We start from the raw sequence: 18855 nt of genomic DNA, 5'->3' as shown, positions 1-18855 counted from the left end.
TAACTTTTGACATCACACTCGTATTGCCATTTGAAGTGGTATAAAAACCATATTCCATTGTCTGAAAAAGGATGATCTGCGTCTTTTGAAAGAGAGTAGGGCTGTCACCTTGTGGACCTCTTTTTTTTGTTTGCCTTTTCTTAGTTTAGCCAGGCTTACTCTTCAAGTCCCTGCTTTAGTTCCCTTTTCTAGTTGAATAACCATCAACACTGCTGATTGGTTTTGAGACAGAGTCTCGCTCTGTCACCCAGGCTGGAGTGCAGTGCTGTGATCTTGGCTCGCTTCAACCTCTGCCTCATAGGTTCAAGCGATTCTCCTGCCTCATCCTTCTGAGTAGCTGGGATTACAGGTGTGCACCACCATACTGGGCTAATTTTTGTATATTTAGTAGAGACAGGGTCTCACCATGTTGGCCAGGTTGGTCTTGAACTCCTGACCTCAAGGGATCCACCCGCCTCGGCCTCTGAAAATGCTGGGATTACAGGTGTGAGCCACTGTGCCTGGCCACTGATTGGTTTTTAATGTATAATTGCAAGTAAATACTTCCTTTTATTACCAAACTAGATCAGGCAACAAAATTTTCACTTTTCCTGGATTATAAAAGTTATTCTTTGGAACCTGGGGTCTTTCTGGCCCTGATCAGTTATTTATATTTTTGTTTAGTAGGGATGACGCTCGATACCTGGAGCCACATTTTGACCAAGAACACCTCATTTTTCTCTGTACCATTACCAGTGAAACGTTCCCCCCCATTTCATCTTATTAGTTCTCCTCTCCTTATTCCCCACTAATTATCGTGTTCTGGGAGTAGTTTCCATCTCAGGAACAAACAGCTTTATCTTCATTTGTAGGAATATCAAAACACTATGTGCTTATAATAATTTTGGGGTTGGCCACTGTATTTCTAGCATTAGAAGACACTGACGTTTGAATCCTTTCCTATTCCCCTTTTTTATCCTTCTAGTAACATTTATTGTTTTCTCCACAACTTCAAATGTAATCTTGCTTATTGAGGAAATGTATAAAATATATAAAAGCATCGAGAAGAAAAAAAACTATGGGCAATCTGACCAGCTAGTGGTGATAAATGTTTTTAATGTTATGGTTTTGTTTTAAATCTTAAATTTTAATGTTAATGTCATAGCCCACTGACATTCTAATATTCTATTAGAATAATTTTATTTCATATATAACTGTTCTTCAAAGAAAATTGTTATTGCTTGCTAATTTAATCTGTTGTATTTGCTAAATTCATTGTTCTTAAAGAAGAATAATGTTCATGAAACCTGGAATTCATATAAACTGTTTCCCAAGAGCTCCATGTTACATGTATATTATGTTTAAAAGGTACTGAGAGATTTTTAAAAACAGATTCTAGTAATTAAAGGCTATTTTTATCTTTCAGTTAATTTCCTCAGGGGAAATAAATTCCAGTGATGCTAAAGTTGCTCAAATATTGTTAGAGTTGTGTTTAATTTCACCATTATATATTGTCCTTGATACTCAGGCTTCATCACCTCAGAGATTTGTTTTTTGCATGCAGTAAAAATCATTTGGATACAAGGCTGGAATTTTAGGTTGTCAAGCAGAGTAGTAATATTTTTTTGATTAAGAACAAGGTATAAAAGTATAAGGATTTTTTAACCCCTGGGAGATTTATAATCTGATTCTGAAAGCAGTTTATGAAATCAAGTTCTGGAAACTTCCACTTCTGTCACAGACTAGATACGCTGGCTAAAAATACCCCAACTATACTCCACATAAAATAATTTTGTTACAATTTTTAGGCTCACCGAAAGTGAGAGAACTTCCCAAGGGAGAGGGGAAATAATGGAAGGAACTGAGTGCCAGGAGCAATGAGCTCACATGAAGTGTGTGGAGGTGCTGCAGCTGCTGTCAGCAGCAGGACAGCTGGGAGATCAGGCCTTGCGGTAGTGGCAAGATGGGGAAGTCAGACCTGCACCCCTCCCTTTTGCCTCTTCAAGAGAGCTACATTGGTTCCAGGGCTGTTGGTGCCCTGGCTACACACAGTCTTTAAAGGCAAGTGTCCCCAACCTAGGCCCTACGTTTCCCCCTGATTGATATCATCCAGCCTAAGATCAGCAAACACAAACTATCCTGTGTGAAAATCAGCAGAAGCCACACCCAGTTGCTTCAGCTATTTGAATTCCTTGGCGTAAATTATAAAATAACTGTGTGAAATCTTTAAAGAAGTAGAAAATACAATCTCAAATACATATAAGTAATAAAAATGGTTTTTAACAAAAGATCATACATGAGATATTAATCAATGAGAAGACATGGGGGAAATGAATGTGCATAATACTAATGAAGGAAGACAAGCCAAAAAGGCTGCATACTCTACGTTTCCCACTATATGATGTTCTGGAAAACACAAAGCTAGGGAGACAGTGAAAAAATCAGTGGTTATCAGGGGCCAGTGGGGAGAGAGTGATGAATTGGCTGAGTGTAGAAGATTTTTAGGGCACTGAAAACACTGTATGATACTGTAATGGTGGATATATGTTCTGCATTTGTTTAAACCCATGGAATGGACAACTCCAACAGTGAGCCCTAAGGTAAACTAAGGACTGTGGGTGATTATAATGTGTCAGTGTTAGTCCATCTAGGATAACAAGTGTACCACTCTGATGGAGGATGTTGATAGTGGAGAAAGCTGTGCGTGTGTGGAGGGGGAATTAATATGGGATGTCTCTGTACCTTCCTCTCAGTTTTGCTGTGAACCTAAAACTGCTCTTAAAAAAATCTTTATTTAAAAAAAGAGACTATACTGATGTGAGAAAAACTATATAAAACATGTAAAATTGAAAAATGTGTTTACTTAAATTAAAAAACATGTCCTTTTTCTGGACTAGAATTCAATCTAGGATTACATGTTATATTTTTCATGTGTCCATCTGCTTTATTAAATTGGGTTAGTTACTCAGTCTTTCTTTGTTTAACATGACTTTGATGTTTGAAGGGTACTGGCCATATATTTTGTGGAATGTTTCTCAACTTGACATAATTTGGTATTTTCTCATGGTGAAATTCATATTCTACATTTTTGACAAAAACGTCATGGAAATTTTGTTGTGTCCTTAGTGCGTTATATCATGAAGAACGTAGTGTTGGTATGTTGACTTTGATCACTTGGTAAATGTGGCATCTGTTAGGATTCTCTGCCATTATTATTTTCCCCTTTGTAGTTAGTAAGTGTTTGCAGGAAGATACTTTGAGACTGTGTAAAAAGTTCTGATAATATTTTGCTCTGCTAACTTTGGATTCCATTGATATTTTTTGCCTGAAATTATTGTGGTGTTTGTCAAATGGTTATTTTCTTTCTAATTTATTCTAAAGGTATTAATTAGAATTTTACTCTAAGGAAGACCTTTACCTTCTCTCCCATACATTCATTTATTTATATCAGTATGACTTCATGTATATTTGGTTACTGTATGGGTTATAATCTATTACCAAAATGATTTATTTTATTGCTGAAATTTACCCAGATTTGATCTTTGGGAGTCCCCTCAGGTAGTCTTCTGTATCCTCTGACATGTTGTCATCATTTTTTGTCCCCATGAGCTATCCCAGATTCATTTTTTGCTTTCTCCACCCCAGCCCTGGGATCAGTCACTTCTTTGAGAAACTTTGCTCCTTTTTTATTAAAGAATGGTATAGAGAAGCCTAGACCTGAGTGTACTTACTGCCCTAGGGATATCGTTACTTGTAGGCCCCCTCCAGTGACAGAGCTAGGAAATAGATATACCTACTTCTATTTCTGTATTGATGTGTCTGCATATGTGTTACAAAACATGAATTCGTATGGGTACCTCCAATCTAAGCCAGCACCACATGGCTCATTCTAGCCCTCCCCATCGCCTTTGACAGTGACAGTGAGAAACCTGGTTCTTCTTACTCATGATATATTTACTTTCTTGTTCAGTCCTGGAATGAACATAAGGTAGTTTCATAATTGTTAACACATACCTCTGTGGAAACAATTTGCTAACTAGTTTACAATATTTGCTATGGTTACTTTATTTTTCACCTTAGAATATTTAAACTATTGTTTTTGAAAGTTATTTTGGTTAATTCTTTTCTTCTTCACTCTCTTTAAGTGGCTGTCATTTATTTAGAATAAACTTCTGTCCATCATTACTGTTTGTATTCCATTTGGGTTCTTCCCACCTCTGGGTAGATTTTATATTTATTATTATTATTATTATTATTTATTGAGATGGAGTCTCCTTTTGTTGCCCAGGTTGGAGTATAGTGGTGTGATCTAGGTGCACTGCATCTCCTGCCTCCCATGTTCAAGTGCGTCTCTTGTCTCAGCCTCCCAAGTAGCTGGGACCACAGGCGTGCGCCACCACGCCTGGCTAATTTTTGTATTTTTTTGGTAGAGACAGGGTTTTGCCATGTTGGCCAGGCTGGTCTTGAACTCCTGACCTCAAGTGATCCTCCTGCCTTGGCCTCCCAAAGTGCCGGGATTACAGGTGTTAGCCAGGATTTTATTTTTAATGTTTTGTGTAGATAAAATATTAACGTCCTTCTAAAACTCAGAACTATAAAACAAGGTTGACTTAAAGGTCATGACCCCCACTCTGCCATTCATTATACTCCATTCCCATTCAACCATCTTTTCCATCCTGTTTCCACCCACCTCTCTGTAGGTGATTTATTTCTGTTATTTCTAGCTTATCCTTCCTTTTTGGCACAAATGAGATGATTCATGTATGTTTTATTATTTCTTACGTGAAAGGTAGCAAGTAATATATGCTCTCTTGCACTTTGCCTTTTTTACTTACCAGTGTATCTTGAAAATCATTCCATATCAGTTCAGAGAGATCTTCCACGTTCTGTATTACACCTGTAAAAGTATTCTATTGTGTATATAGACCACAGTTTATTTAACACCTTTCCAATGTAAGACTTTAAAAAAAAAATGGTGCAGTTACAAACAATACTACAATGAAAATTTTGTGCATATGTATTAATGTTGGAAGTATGTTTTCAGGGTAAGTAGCTAGAAATGGAAGGACTGGGTCAAGAGACCAACAAATATGTAGTTTTGTTGGGTATTGTCAAATTCATCTCCAAAAGGGTTCTACCAGTTTCCATTTTCACCAGCAAAGTATGACTGTACTTATTTTCCAAAGCCTCAATGTATTCAAAAGAATGTGTTGTCTAGCTTTTAAATTTTTGCCATTTTGATAGAAGTATTATGTCAGTGTTATTTTAATTTGCTTAATTTGCTGTTCTCTAAGTTTGAATTCCTTTTCATATGTTCAGGGGTCATTTTCATATCTTTTTTTGGGTGAATTGTCTGTTCTTTTCCCATTTTTCTATTGAGGTTTTGGCCCTTTGTCAACTTTTAAAAGTTTCTTTACGATAGTGGAGTTACCTCTTTGTGGTGTATGTTTCCTGACTTTTGTTCCCCTTCTTTTTTTTTTTCTTTTTGTCAGTTTCCAGGTGGAAAGACCTTTGTGTGTGTGTGTGTATGTTGTTAATGATTTTTAGTTTTATTGTATTTTAATCAGAGACTATAGTTTATTATTTCTTCTTTGTGGAATATACTTATTTCTTTGTGACTTACTATGTGATCAGTTTTTGTTAATAGTCTCTGGGCCCTTGAAAATAAAATATATTTTTATTTATGAAGGGAGTAAGTTTAATGTGTGTGTGTGTGTGTGTGTGTGTGTGTAAAATACATGTATACATATTTATGTATACACACATGATTTCATTTCCTGATTATGTTTTTAGGTCTTTCATGTTGTTAATTTTGCACGTTTGATCTTACACTAAGAATGGTGTATTAAAAGTTTCCTATTATTAACATTAATGTGTTTCTATGTGTGTCTTTTGCATCCCCTATGGTTCTTTCTACACAAAGGTAATTATTGTCTTATTGATGAATAGCTATTCGTAAGTATTATACCTTCATTGTGATTTGAAACTTTTAGCATTAATACAAGATCTTCTTTGTCTTGCTCAGTGCTTTTTTGCTTGAATTCTACTTTTTCTGATTTTAAGAATGCTACGCTTGCTTTTTTATTGTATCCATTTGCCTGTTTTATTCTGTCTATCCTTTTTTTTTTTTAACAGTGTTTTAGGTGTATCTTTTGTATAGTTGAGTAATGCTTTGTGGCCAGATTTATTTTTTTTAAGAGGTGAATTAAACCTGTTCACATTTATTGGTAAGACTTTCACATTTATTGAGTTATTGATATATTTGATCTCAACTCTATCATATATTGTGGTGTTATATATGTCATAACATGTTATATTTTATTTCTCTACAAAATATGTTTTATTATGCTTTTGAATTGAAATTTTTGTTGCTCTTTAGAAAGGTTATATTTTTGTTTTAATGGTTGCTTTTATTCTTAAAACTTTTAAATTCCCTTATTCCTCATATTTAACTTTGTTCTGTCTAGTTTGTCGTAAAAGTATTCTTTAACTATTGCCTATGCAATAATTAATATATTCTACTTTCCTCTTTGCGTCTGTCTTTCATTATTTAGCTACGTATTTCTACTTTGTCAGAACATATAACAATTGGATATTAGTCTTTCAATGTAATCCCCAGATTTTAGTCTGAAATCTACAATTTTTATGTATTAACATGTTCTCCATTTGTTTTGTGCTTAAATTTTCCTAGTTATTTATTAATCAAACAAGGCTAATGCTTTGGTAAATCCTTCAGAAAGAGCTCATTAATGTGACATTCCTTATGCTCTTGTGTCTTTCAAGTTTTTTCTGTAGACTTGGTGCTTTAAGGACAGTATTGATGGATATAAACTTCTTGGTCCACATTTTAAAAAACCGAGTTGTTTGAAAATGTAGCTTCATTGTTGTCTTGTTTCTGTGTTGTTTTTGAAGAATCTGAGGGCATTCTGATTGCTTTACCCCTCTACATTAGTTGATCTTTTTGCCTAGAGGTCTTGACGATTTTCTCCATTATTTGCGAAGTCTGTTTTATAAGAATATGTCCTGTATTTGATCCTTCCAGGTTCTTTTTCACAGGTACCTATTTTATCTGGTATTAGTTCTGCTGCATTGGTTTTTTTCCCCCTCTTTAACGGACTCCAATTATATCAATGTAATTCCTTCTTTGCCTGTGTTCCATTTCTACCACTTTCTCTGTGATTCTTCTTTTCTTATTTTGCCGTCCTCCTTCTGGTTGTTTTTCTCCTTGTCTTCAATGCCCCCTTATTAAATCTTGATTGAGTCCATTGTCCCTTGAATGCTTTGGAATTTAGACTTTGTTTCTGAGATGATTCTATTTCTTTTTTTTTTTTCTGAGTTAAATCAATTATCTTTTCATTTTTTCTCTGTTTTTGTTCTTAAGTTTTGGGTTTCTGACTAAAGGAATTTATACCCTTATATGCTTGATTGAACATATGTAACTTAGTTTTTAAGTATTAGTTTATGTTTCTTTTTAGTGCTCCTTTGTTTTTTTTGGGTGGTGGGAGAAAAGTTAGATTTTCATTAATTGAGCTCTTTTGAATTGACTTTCTGATTTTTGAGTAATGATTTTCTATATTTTTACTGAATTTATTTGTTGTTCCTTTTTGTTTGTGTAAAAGATTTCTAGGCAGTACCATTCAGGCCATAGGTATGGGCAAGGACTTCATGACTAAAACACCAAAAGCAATGGCAACAAAAGCCAAAATTTACAAATGGGATGTAATTAAACTAAAGAACTTCTGCACAGCAAAAGAAACTACCATCAGAGTGAACAGGAACCTACAGAATGGGAGAAAATGTTTGCAATCTACCCATCTGACAAAGGGCTAATATCCAGAACCTACAAGGAACTCAAATTTACAAGAAAAAATCAAACAACCGCATCAAAAAGTGGGCAAAGGATATGAACAGACACTTCTCAAAAGAAGACATTTATGCAGCCAAAAGACACATGAAAAAAATGCTTAGCATCACTGGCCGTCAGAGAAATGCAAATCAAAACCACAATGAGATACTATTTCACACCAGTTAGAATGGCAATCATTAAAAAGTCAGGAAACAACAAGTAATGGAGAGGATGTGGAGGAATAGGAACACTTTTACACTGTTGATGGCAGTGTGTAAACTAGTTCAACCATTGTAGAAGACAGTGTGGTGATTCCTCAAGGATCTAGAACTAGAAATACCATTTGACCCAGCCATCCCATTACTGGGCATATACCGAAAGGATTATAAATCATGCTGCTCTAAAGACACATGCACACATATTTTTATTGCAACACTATTCACAATAGTAAAGACTTGGAACCAACCCAAATGTCCATCAATGACAGACTGGATTAAGAAAATGTGGCACATATACACCATGGAATACTATGCAGCCATAAAAAAGGATGAGTGCATGTCCTTTGTAGGAACATGGATGAAGCTGGAAACCATCATTCTCAGCAAACTGTCCCAAGGGCAGAAAACCAAACACCGCATGTTCTCACTCATAAGTGGGAATTGAAAAATGAGATCACTTAGACACGGGGTGGGGAACATCACACACTGGGGCCTGTCATGTGGTGGGGGAGGGAGGAGGGATAGCATTAGGAGGTATACCTAATGTAAATGATGAGTTAATGGTTGCAGCACACCAACATGGCACATGTATACGTATGTAACAAACCTTCACGTTCTGCGCATGTACCCTAGAAATTTAAGTATTTAAAAAAAAAAAAAAAAAAAAAAAGACTTCCTTAGTCTCTGGTGCCCTCTTCTGTTAGTGTAGCAATGCACACTTTAGTGGTTCCTTTATTTATTTTTGGTGTGGGTTAGAGAATGGTTTTGTAAATCCTCTAATTTTTTAGTTATGCTTTATCTTTGGCAACCTTGAATTTTCCTTTTTGCGTCTTTTTTATGTTCCTACTCGACTGAACAGGTTGTCTTTCACTTTGTATTAACTCCTTTCTCTTCCATTGTAACTATGCTTTTGGAGGCCTGTCACTTCATACTGGGCATGCTTTTATACCACTTTTCTGTAGTCCCTGCTCAGGCCTACTAGGACACTTTTTAAAGGATTTTCACACTTAGTGTAACTTACACTTTCTGGGTTTTTAAGGTCAACCTTAGCACCTCACTCATTCTCCTATCTTTCTCTTATTTTTTCCAGCTTGCTCTTGCTTACTTTAAAGCCTTATCAATGAGTAGGAGTGTAACAGTTCTGTCCCTAGGTTTTGGCCTTCCTTCCTTCCTTCCTTCCTTCCTTCCTTCCTTCCTTCCTTCCTTCCTTCCTTCCTTCCTTCCTTCCTTCCTTCCTTCCTTCCTTCCCTCCCTCCCTCCCTCCCTCCCTCCCTCCTGCCAATGGCATTGTGTTCAATAGTTTTATTTGTTCTTCTTGTTGCTCTAAATTATTTTTAGAGGAAGCATTGACAGCTGTCATTGTCTTTTGTCCTCGCAAGAATAATTTGAGGCCTAGGAGATTAGAATATTTTTCTGAAAATGGTTTTGTCTTATTTTGCTGGCACGTTAGAGGAAGTATGTCTGGGATTGCCTTAGTTCATCTTCCTAGCCCAAGGCTCTGTTGTGCAGAAAATGTGACATCTGACTTCAAGTCTGCGCAAGGACTGGTTTACTTTTGTGCTCATCCTCATCAGGGGGATGAGTCTTTTAGGGACTCCAACCCCCCAGCTTGGTTCCACAGCAAAGCTTTCCCTTTTGTCTCACTTCCGTGGTAAGTTGTTATAGAACCCATGTTCAGGTTTTCAGTTGATAGGTTAGATAGGCAGATATTCTCAATGCTTCTCTCTGGCTTTGTGTTTACTTTATTTTTTATTTATTTATTTTTAAATTTTTTAGCCCTGGCTTCATGCTTCCTGTAGAGTTCAGTCACTCCTCTCTATCTCGGTTTTACTTCTTCAGTGCTTTTAAGAATTTCTGTATTTTTTCAGTTGCATTTATCGGGAAGTTTGGTTCTAATTATCCAAACCAATATTTCTAGAAATGGCAGCTGATTCATTCTTTTACAAAAACATTTTTTATGTTTGATTGTGCAACTCTGAGTGGGAAGATTGATACATTCATTTGCTCAGTTATCTGTTTTGAGCCAGTCTTCTACCGAGTAAAGACCTGCTATGTCACTGACCAGAAAGTTAGTTTATTTCAGTGGTAAAGCAGTTTATGACTGATGATAGCTGTGGTTAATAATCATGACGACAATAATGAGGAGAACTTATTTAGCCATTGGAATGTGCCAGGTACTCTGTATTTTTTATATATTATTTTGTTTGTAATAAAATCTACTAATTTACTGTTATTATTCCCACTTTATAGATGATTCCCTGAGGCTTGGCTACCATATCACTTGCCTAAGTTTACATGGATAGTAAGTGGCAGAAACATGTTTCAGCCTCTGCCTTGAGCTTTGGAGATACAGGGGTAGCAAATTCCAGCTTGCTTTCTACCTTCATGGACCTTACAGAATTTATTTCCTTGACACTGTGGGATGGTCAGGGATGTAATTTTAGAGTATGAAAGCGATTCACTAGTATTTCCACTAGAATTGAGGATAATGTCTCTTGCTAGGAAATGACTGTACGTTCATGCAAATGAAAAACAGATTAGCAAAGATCAGAAGAATGTCTTAATTCTTTAAAGACCCTCCATACCATGTAGTGTAGTGCTTTCTTCAGAGCTGTACTAAGTGAATGTTAATTTCATTACATTTATTGGCAAGACATAATGAGTCTTTTACCCACATTATAACTTTTTAAAATCAAAAGATTCTTAGCAGAATTTTAAAGTTATCTGATATAGATGGGCCAGGATATTTTCTTTATTTATCCTTTCCTGTTGGTTTACAGTTATTTGCTGGTATAAAGGATGGAGAAAGCCTGCAGCTCTTTGAAGAAAGTTCTCGCTCTGCACATAAACAAGAGACACACACCATGGAGGCCATGAAGCTTGTAGAGTTTGATCTTAAGCAAACGCTTACCAGGCTCGTGGCACATCTTTTTGGAGATGGTAAGTACTCAAACACAGGTTGGTTATCTTTTATCTGAAATCCTTGGGACAGAAGTGTTTTGGATTTGTTTTTTTTTCTGTTTTATTTTGTTTTTCAGATTTTGAAATTCTTTTTTTTTTCCCCCGAGACAGAGTCTTGCTCTGTCACCCAGGCTGGAGTGCAGTGGCGCAATCTCAGCTCACTGCAGCCTCCACCTCCCGGGTTCAAGGAATTCTCCTGTCTCGGCCTCGGAGTAGCTGGGATTACGCCCATCACCACACTTGGCTAATTTTTGTATTTTTAGTAGAGACAGGGTTTTACCATGTTGGCCAAGCTGGTCTCAAACTCCTGGCCTCATAATCCGCCCACCTCAGCGTCCCACAGTGCTGGCATTACAGGCATGAGCCACTGCGCCTGGCCTGAAATTCTTGCGTATACATAATGAGATGTCTTGGGGATGGGAGCCAAGTCTGAACACGAAGTTTGTTTGTATTTCATATACACTTTATGCACATAGCCTGAAGGTAATTTGATACAATATTTTAAATAATTTCATGCATGAAACAAAGTTTTGACTGTGATTTGACTGAAAACTGTAATGAGATCAGGTGTGAAACGTTTCACTTGTGGCTTCAGATTGACTCTCAGAAACTTCTAGCTAGAGAAAGAAAAATGCTTATAACCTTTGCTAAGAATGATAATGGATTGGGATCAATGTCGTCAATGGAGTGAAAATATACAGGCTGATTAGGAGTATATTATTATGTTATTACATGAGGATGTGATCAGTGGAGCAAGGTGTTTTTTGTTTTTTGAGATAGAATCTCACTCTGTCGCCCAGGCTGGAGCGCAGTGGCATGATCTTGGCTCACTGCAAGCTCTGCTTCCTGCGTTCATGCCAGTCTCCTGCCTCGGTCTCCCGAGTAGCTGGGACTACAGGCGCCTGCCACCACGCCTGGCTAATTTTTTGTATTTTTAATAGAGATGGGGTTTCACCGTGTTAGCCAGGATGGTCTTGATCTCCTGACCTCATGGTCTGCCCACCTTGGCCTCCCAAAGTGCTGGGATTACAGGCGTGAGCCACCATGCCCGGCCCACTGGAGCTAGGTTCTTAACCATGTGAATGAACCAGTGGAAAACTTTACATATTGCCATACTGATTACCACTATCAACAGCAAAAATACTAACAGTATATTATTTCCTGCAGGAGGAACGATACTGTTACAATCTAGACCTCACTTAGTCACTTGCCTTTATTTTTCAAAAAATATTTGTTTTCAGTCATGCCACCTTCCCCCTCCAACTATTTTTAACTTAATTGAGATATATTTTATTTTTTTAAAGCACGATATAAAGAGAAGGTTAGTGGATTTTCTTAATTGTGACTATCTTTAAGAAATACTTACATTTCTTGTCTGAGAAGACAGTTACCTACTGTGGTTAGGATTCTCCTTTACTGTCTTATTCTCGTGAGTTTTTTTAAAAATCCGTTTTGTTGAGGTATAATTAACATAGAGTGAGCTATACATATCTAAAGTATACATTTTGATAAATTGACCTACAATGACCTGAACATGAATGTACTTGCACAATCTTACAAGTTTTGACGTCTTGCAAGTTCGTGCCATGAAGCTACCAGCAGAATCAATAGATGAACACCTTCATTGTCCCCAGCAGTTTCCTCCTGCTCATTGGCAGTTCTTCCCTTCTGCGCTTACCACATCTCACCCCAGGCAACATGTGATCTGCTTTCTGGTGCCATTAATTAGTTTGCATTTTTTAGGTTTATATAAATGGAGTCTTAGAATATGTGCTCTTTTTTGTCTGGCTTGTTTTACTTAAAATGATTATGTTGAAATTCACCCGTGTCATAGTGTATATCAGTAGTTGGTTCCTTTTTATTGTTAATCAGTATTCCATTCCACGATTTGTTTATCCATACATTCATTGGTAGGTATCTGGGTAGTTTCTAGTTTTTTTGCTGTTATCAGCAAAGCGTCTATGATCATTCATGGATGAGTCTGTCTGGGTCCTAAGTTTTCACTCCTCATAAACGTAGGTATATGTTTAACTTGGAAAAAAAAAACAACAAAAAAACTGCTAAGCTATTTTCTGAAGTGGTTGCACTATTTTGATTCCCACCAGTAGTCTATGAAAATTCCAGTTGCTGTACGTCTTCAGCAACACTTGACAGGGTTAGTCATTTTAATTGTAGCCATTCTAACAGAAGTCTAGTGGAATGTCAAATACATATTTGGCATTTATAAAGTATTCAATTCCGTGATTTGTTTATGCATCCACTCATTGATAGATATCTGGGTAGTTTCCAGTTTTTTGCTCTTACCAGTAAAGCATCACTGAACATTCATGGATGATTCTTTCTGAGTCCTAAGTTTTTACTTCTCTTGAGTAAATACCCAAGAGGGTATGACTAGATCAAATAGTAGGTGTATGTTTAACTTAAAAAAAAAAAAAAGCAAAGCTGCTAAACTATTTTCTGAAGTGGTTGCACCATCTCAATTCCTACCAGTGGTCTATGAAAATTCCAGTTGCTGTACATCTTCAGCAACACTTGATAAGGGTAGTCATTTTAATTGTAGCCATTCTAATAGGAGTCCTGTGGTATGTCAAATACACATTTGGCATTTATGAAGGACTCCTTGATATAAACAAACAGAAATTGCAACTTAAGAGAAAAATGGGTGAACATGAAGGTGACAAATGATATATATAGAATGACCAATAAATATATGAAAAGATGCTTATCTTTATTAGTATTCAGGGCAAAACAAAAGAAAACTACCAGGAACGTTTTCAAATGGGAAATAATTTTTTCAATCTAGCATTTTAAATTGTTGACAAAGATGTAGAGAAATAGAGTGTAGCACAAAGTTCTGGCCTTAGTTAGGATTCATGGTCACCATTCTTCCAACTGGGACTTTAGTACTCACTATTCTTGATTCACTTCTATTTTTTCATACTCCAGATTTCCCCTACTTATGCCTGAACTCAAATATGTATTTAAAGAGAATCTTATTGTAATTTATTAAGCCTCTCCTGCCCTGTTTAGCAAGGTTTGTTAGAATATCTTGACTGCCATATTGCCAAATGCATAGTTTATGTAATATATAAGAAACCACTAGCTAATCCTGTATATTTTTAATATAGATACATTTTCAAAAAGTGTACATCAACTTCAGGAGAATGTTTTTCTAGGAAAAGGGAAATGGCATTAGGGAGGGGTGGAAACCATGTTTCAAATGTATTTATAATGTTTTACTTTTTAAAAACTAAGGTTAAATATGACAGAATGGTATAGTTTGATAAAACTGGATAATGAGTATATGGGTGGTTGCTATTTTCTCTTCCTGTTTCTAGGTTTGATATATTTCATTAAAATGGTGTAATAGTGAAATAGGTTTCAAATAGAAGTTGCTGATGTGAAAACCCTATGATAGCCAGCATCTCTTTGCTTTCCTGATAAAAGAAAGGAATTGTAATATTTTAAACAGTTATATAATCTATTTAACACAAATACAGGGAGATGGATTGTGCTGTTCAGGCCATTTTAGAGGCAGGGTGAGGTAGAAGGGATTCTGGTATTTTAGGGAGATAGTAGTGTTCTGTCTTTACAGAAAGATTCGGGCTCATCTGAATTTTTCCGTTGTCAAACTATGGAGAGAATTTTGTTAGCACCCTCCTTATTTATGTCATCCTACACATTTCTGTAATCAAATGATTTGCTCTTGGTGCCACACGCAAGGTGCCTCCTCCTGAACCCAGCCTGTGCTCCTGGAAGGCTCCTGGTGAGGCACATGCATACTGACACCTAGAGGAGAAGTGAGAATTAGCCTTGGGAAGGGATAAGCAAGGGGAGGGGCAGACAAATGGGGTGAAAAATGACAAAATAGGTGACACAAGTACTTGTGGAGAGCAAGCATGATGCAGCACAGTCTATGGAAAGAAGGAAAGAAGAGGCAAGGGGAAGAAAAATGATTGACAGCAGACTCTTATGACCATGGAGAAACGGTAGTGTAGAATCAGAAAATTTAAAATGAAGCTCTTGTTCATCTCCTTACTCTGAAGTCCTGAACGGGTCACGTAGCATTTCAGATCTCAGTTTTCTAACTTTTAAAAGTTGCAATGATACTTACTTCACTTGAGAATAAAACAAGATAACGTGAAAGATGCCTTGTAAGTAGAAAATATCAAATAAATGTGTAAATATGAACAAAGGGAAGGAAGAGGGAAGGGAAGGAAAGTTAAGACAAGACAGTAAAAGCAGGGAGCACATGAGGAAAGAGTAATACGATCAAAGAACAGTGGTCGTGGTTGATTTGCCTTTATCACGTCCAAGGAAGCGAGAAGGAGCAGTGAACCACCAGACTGTGGCACCACAGGCTTATTGGTGCTGATGGTGGCTTTCATATCTGCACCAGCAGATATTTTTTTAAAAAAGCCATGTACTAGCCTCTGTGTAGATTATGTAAGCTTTCCAAGGTGTTTCAGGATATATATCTCTCTGAAAATGTCCTAGACTTTCCTTTGTATGATTTTTTATATTCATATTTGCGTAGCTTTCAAAACCAGATGGCAGGTTTCCTTATAAAACACCATTTCTGCAAGATATAACTTTTCTGACTGTGATGCCTGTCCTGACATGGTGGGCACGATCCTGGCCGAGAATTAAGAATCTTAAATTTGGGCCAGGCGTGGTGGCTCATGCCTGTAATCCCAGCACTTTGGGAGGCCGAGGCGGGTGGATCACTAGCTCAGGAGATCGAGACCATCCTGGCTAACAAGGTGAAACTTCATCTCTACTAAAAATACAAAAAATTAGACAGGCATGGTGGCAGGCACCTGTAGTCCCAGCTACTCGGGAGCCTGAGGCAGGAGAATCGCTTGAACCTGGGAGGCAGAGGTTGCAGTGAGCCGAGATTGCACCACTGCACTCCAGCCTGGGTGACAGAGCGAGACTCCGTCTCCAAAAATGAAAAAATAAAGAATCTTAAATTTTAGAATAGCAGTGAAGTTGTAGCTTCTTTCATTTAGGCATATGTTTGCTTTATTGTTTTAAAAATATTGTGAGCCTAGACTTTTAGTAGTCAGCTTTTATTACAGATTGATGTTGCTATTTTATAAATGTTCAAATTTTTTGTCTATAAGACTGAGTTGGCAGAATCATGGAATGGAATTAAAGTTAAAAAATTCACCTGCTTGGAGAATACATGTTGGTTCCCATGCATTAGAATCTATCTGGGAAGAAAGCCTTTTCTTCTTCTTTCCTTTGAGCCATGGTCCTTGTTAACCCCATCCACACAGTGGCCAGGCATCCTGAAACTGCGGAAAGGCACCTCATTCACATACCCTTGCCATGCCCTGGTGTATTTCTTCCGGGTGTGTTGCCATGAGCTGTTCCTGTAGAGGTGTGTGAGCTTGTCCCCGACCATGTTTGCCGTGTTTGTGATGTCCGCTGTATTGCCTCTCGGGGGAGATGTGAAGTGGGAAGGTGACCGGAGCCCGGGCCCATCTCATGAACTAGAAGGGTGAGTGGGTCTATATCACAGAACACAGACAGTGCTGTGTGCTTCCTTCGTGCTCGCACTGAATGTTAACAACTGTTTCAGGATTCTCAGCTGTTTCTTCTGAAATCTGAAGAAAAGTGCTGTGTTCGTTTTTGTGGTTTTTTTTTTTTTTCTTTTTTCTTGTTTTGAGACAGAGTCTCTGTCATCCAAGCTGAAGTGCAGTGGCACGATCTTAGTTCACTGCAACCTCCGCCTCCTAGCTTCAGCCTCCCGTGTAGCTGGGATTAAGGCATGCACCACCACACCTGGCTACTTTTTTATATGTTGTATTTTTAGTAGAGATGGGTTTTCACCATGTTAGCCAGGCTGGTCTCGAACTACTGACTTCAGGTGATTCACCCACTTTGGACACCCAAAGTGCTGGGATTACAGGTGTGAGCCACCGTGCCTGGCCGCCTTGTTCTATTTCAGGCATTTCGGAAGCACTATTTAGTTTTGGGTTCTTGCTGTTGGTTGGTTTATTAAGTAATTTTGCTAGCTTCTGAAAAACATCTTGGTAAACCTACCTAGTTGCCATCAACCTGGATTAAATTTAGATTAATAATAGCAATAATAATGGTGATAATGGTAACAATAGAGATAATAGTAGCAGTGTGAAACCCTGTGCTAAGCACGTTGACAAGGAGTTTTTTTCTTTTGACCTGCATCTATGATACGGGTGTTACAATCTCTGTTTTTTACATGATGGAACCTAGACCCAGAGAAATAAAGTGCCACGTAAAAATCACAGGGCTGATCAGTATTTGAGGCAGTTGGAGCCCCCAGTCTGACTTCTACGGCCATACCAGAAGTTAGCTTTTTTATAAGATACAAAGAAATCTTATTAGTAATATTTCAGAGACTGTGAGGCCTACAAAAGCCACGATGTCATCCCCCCCAAAAAACGAAACAAAACAAAACAAAAAACCCCCCAGGGGCAGGCGCAATGGCTCACGCCTGTAGTCCCAGCTACTTAGGAGGCTGAGGCAGGAGGATTGCTTAAGCCCAGGAGTCCAAGGCTGCAGGGAGACGTGATTGTGCTACTGTACTCCAACCTGGGCAGTAGACTGAGATCCTGTCTCTTTTAAAAGAAAAAAAAAAATGACCTCTCTCTAGGTGCTGCCTCTGACTCTTTCCTTTACCTTCTCTCCCCATTCTGTGCCTCCTGGTAGCTAGCTTGTGGTAAAGCCTCCATTTACTACATCATATCCAATTACATTCTGAGTAGCAAAGACCATTTAAAAACTTAAGGTTCACTCTTTCTGTAGCTAGTGACGAATGGAAACTGCCTCTACAGGCCTCTGAAATATTCAGCAACTCTTTTTATATTTGTGTTTATGGTCTAGGCTTTTCACCTTTTATTATTATTATTATTGAATTCCTTTGTTCTTGAAAAGCAAAATTAAAAATTAGAACACACTATTTCCTTGTGGCAGTGTGTTATTACAGCTGCTTTAGTTTCAGGTTTTTTTCCTGTCCAAATGTGGTTTATTATTTTCTGCTAACATTTCAATTGTACCAGCATCCTAAGGCTATTATAAGAGAGGTTATCATTTTAGAATTAGAAAGAAAGAAATAAAATAACCCTTTAGACTATTTTTATGCTTGTGGATTTTGTTGTCATTTTTAATATTTCCCAAGTGTTTTCTGTATATTTTGTACTGTGCTTGGTAGATCATTTCTTTCAGAGTAACTAAGGTGGGGATTTAGGATTTCTACCTTTTAAATTTCTCTTTCTGTCCTTGAGTTTACAGCCTTTCTTTGGCACAGTTTCTTTGCTAAACATTGGCATTTCCCTTTCTGAAGGATTAGCCTCGTAGCACGGTTTAGATTAATTAGTGTGAAGAAGAGATGGATTGGGACCCTCTGTTTTTGACAAGGTATGTTGCCATGGGGGAGTCATGTCTTTTCTTTGCTTGTTGAAAGACCTGTGGTGGTCATTGAAATGCACCTCCCAGCCTCCCCTCCAAGGGTGCAGGCTGATGGGATTGCAGATCGCCTCCAGCTGTCAGCTTCTTGGGGAATTGCCTTAGCTGCAGGGAGCCTCCTTGCCCAAAGACATGCCCTTCCCAGGGCAGCCCACATCCGAAGACTGAATGTGGCAAGAATACAAAGGCCCTCCATGGGCCATTCTGATGGGCTGTCTGCTCCAGACCTCTGGCAAGGTAAAGGCTTCACTGGCCTGATTGTGGTTCGTTGACTTCTCCCTCTGCCCAGTTTGCTGCCACTGTCTTCCATCCACAGGTGTTGATTCCCTTCAGATAACTTGCTTGCCAGCCCAACCTGCATAGGGACCTCTATATGGTCGCATCCAGCAGAACCTGCAT

At 37.8% G+C, this 18855-nt stretch overlaps 1 protein-coding gene across 6 annotated transcripts in view; it reads left to right on the top strand.

Moving 5' to 3' along the window:
- Positions 1–18855, top strand: part of FARS2 (phenylalanyl-tRNA synthetase 2, mitochondrial) — a 521198-nt gene that overhangs the window by 147980 nt on the left and 354363 nt on the right. For all 6 annotated transcript variants that reach the window (XM_026456814.2, XM_023221126.3, XM_023221130.3 and 3 more), the window contains one exon: positions 10824–10983. In XM_026456814.2, the coding sequence (XP_026312599.1) occupies positions 10824–10983 (160 nt within the window). The remainder of the gene's footprint in view (positions 1–10823; positions 10984–18855) is intronic.

This window comes from Piliocolobus tephrosceles, chromosome 5 (assembly GCF_002776525.5).
Source record: "Piliocolobus tephrosceles isolate RC106 chromosome 5, ASM277652v3, whole genome shotgun sequence".
Taxonomy (NCBI): domain Eukaryota; kingdom Metazoa; phylum Chordata; class Mammalia; order Primates; family Cercopithecidae; genus Piliocolobus; species Piliocolobus tephrosceles.
This window is presented reverse-complemented; position numbering and strand designations above follow the sequence as displayed.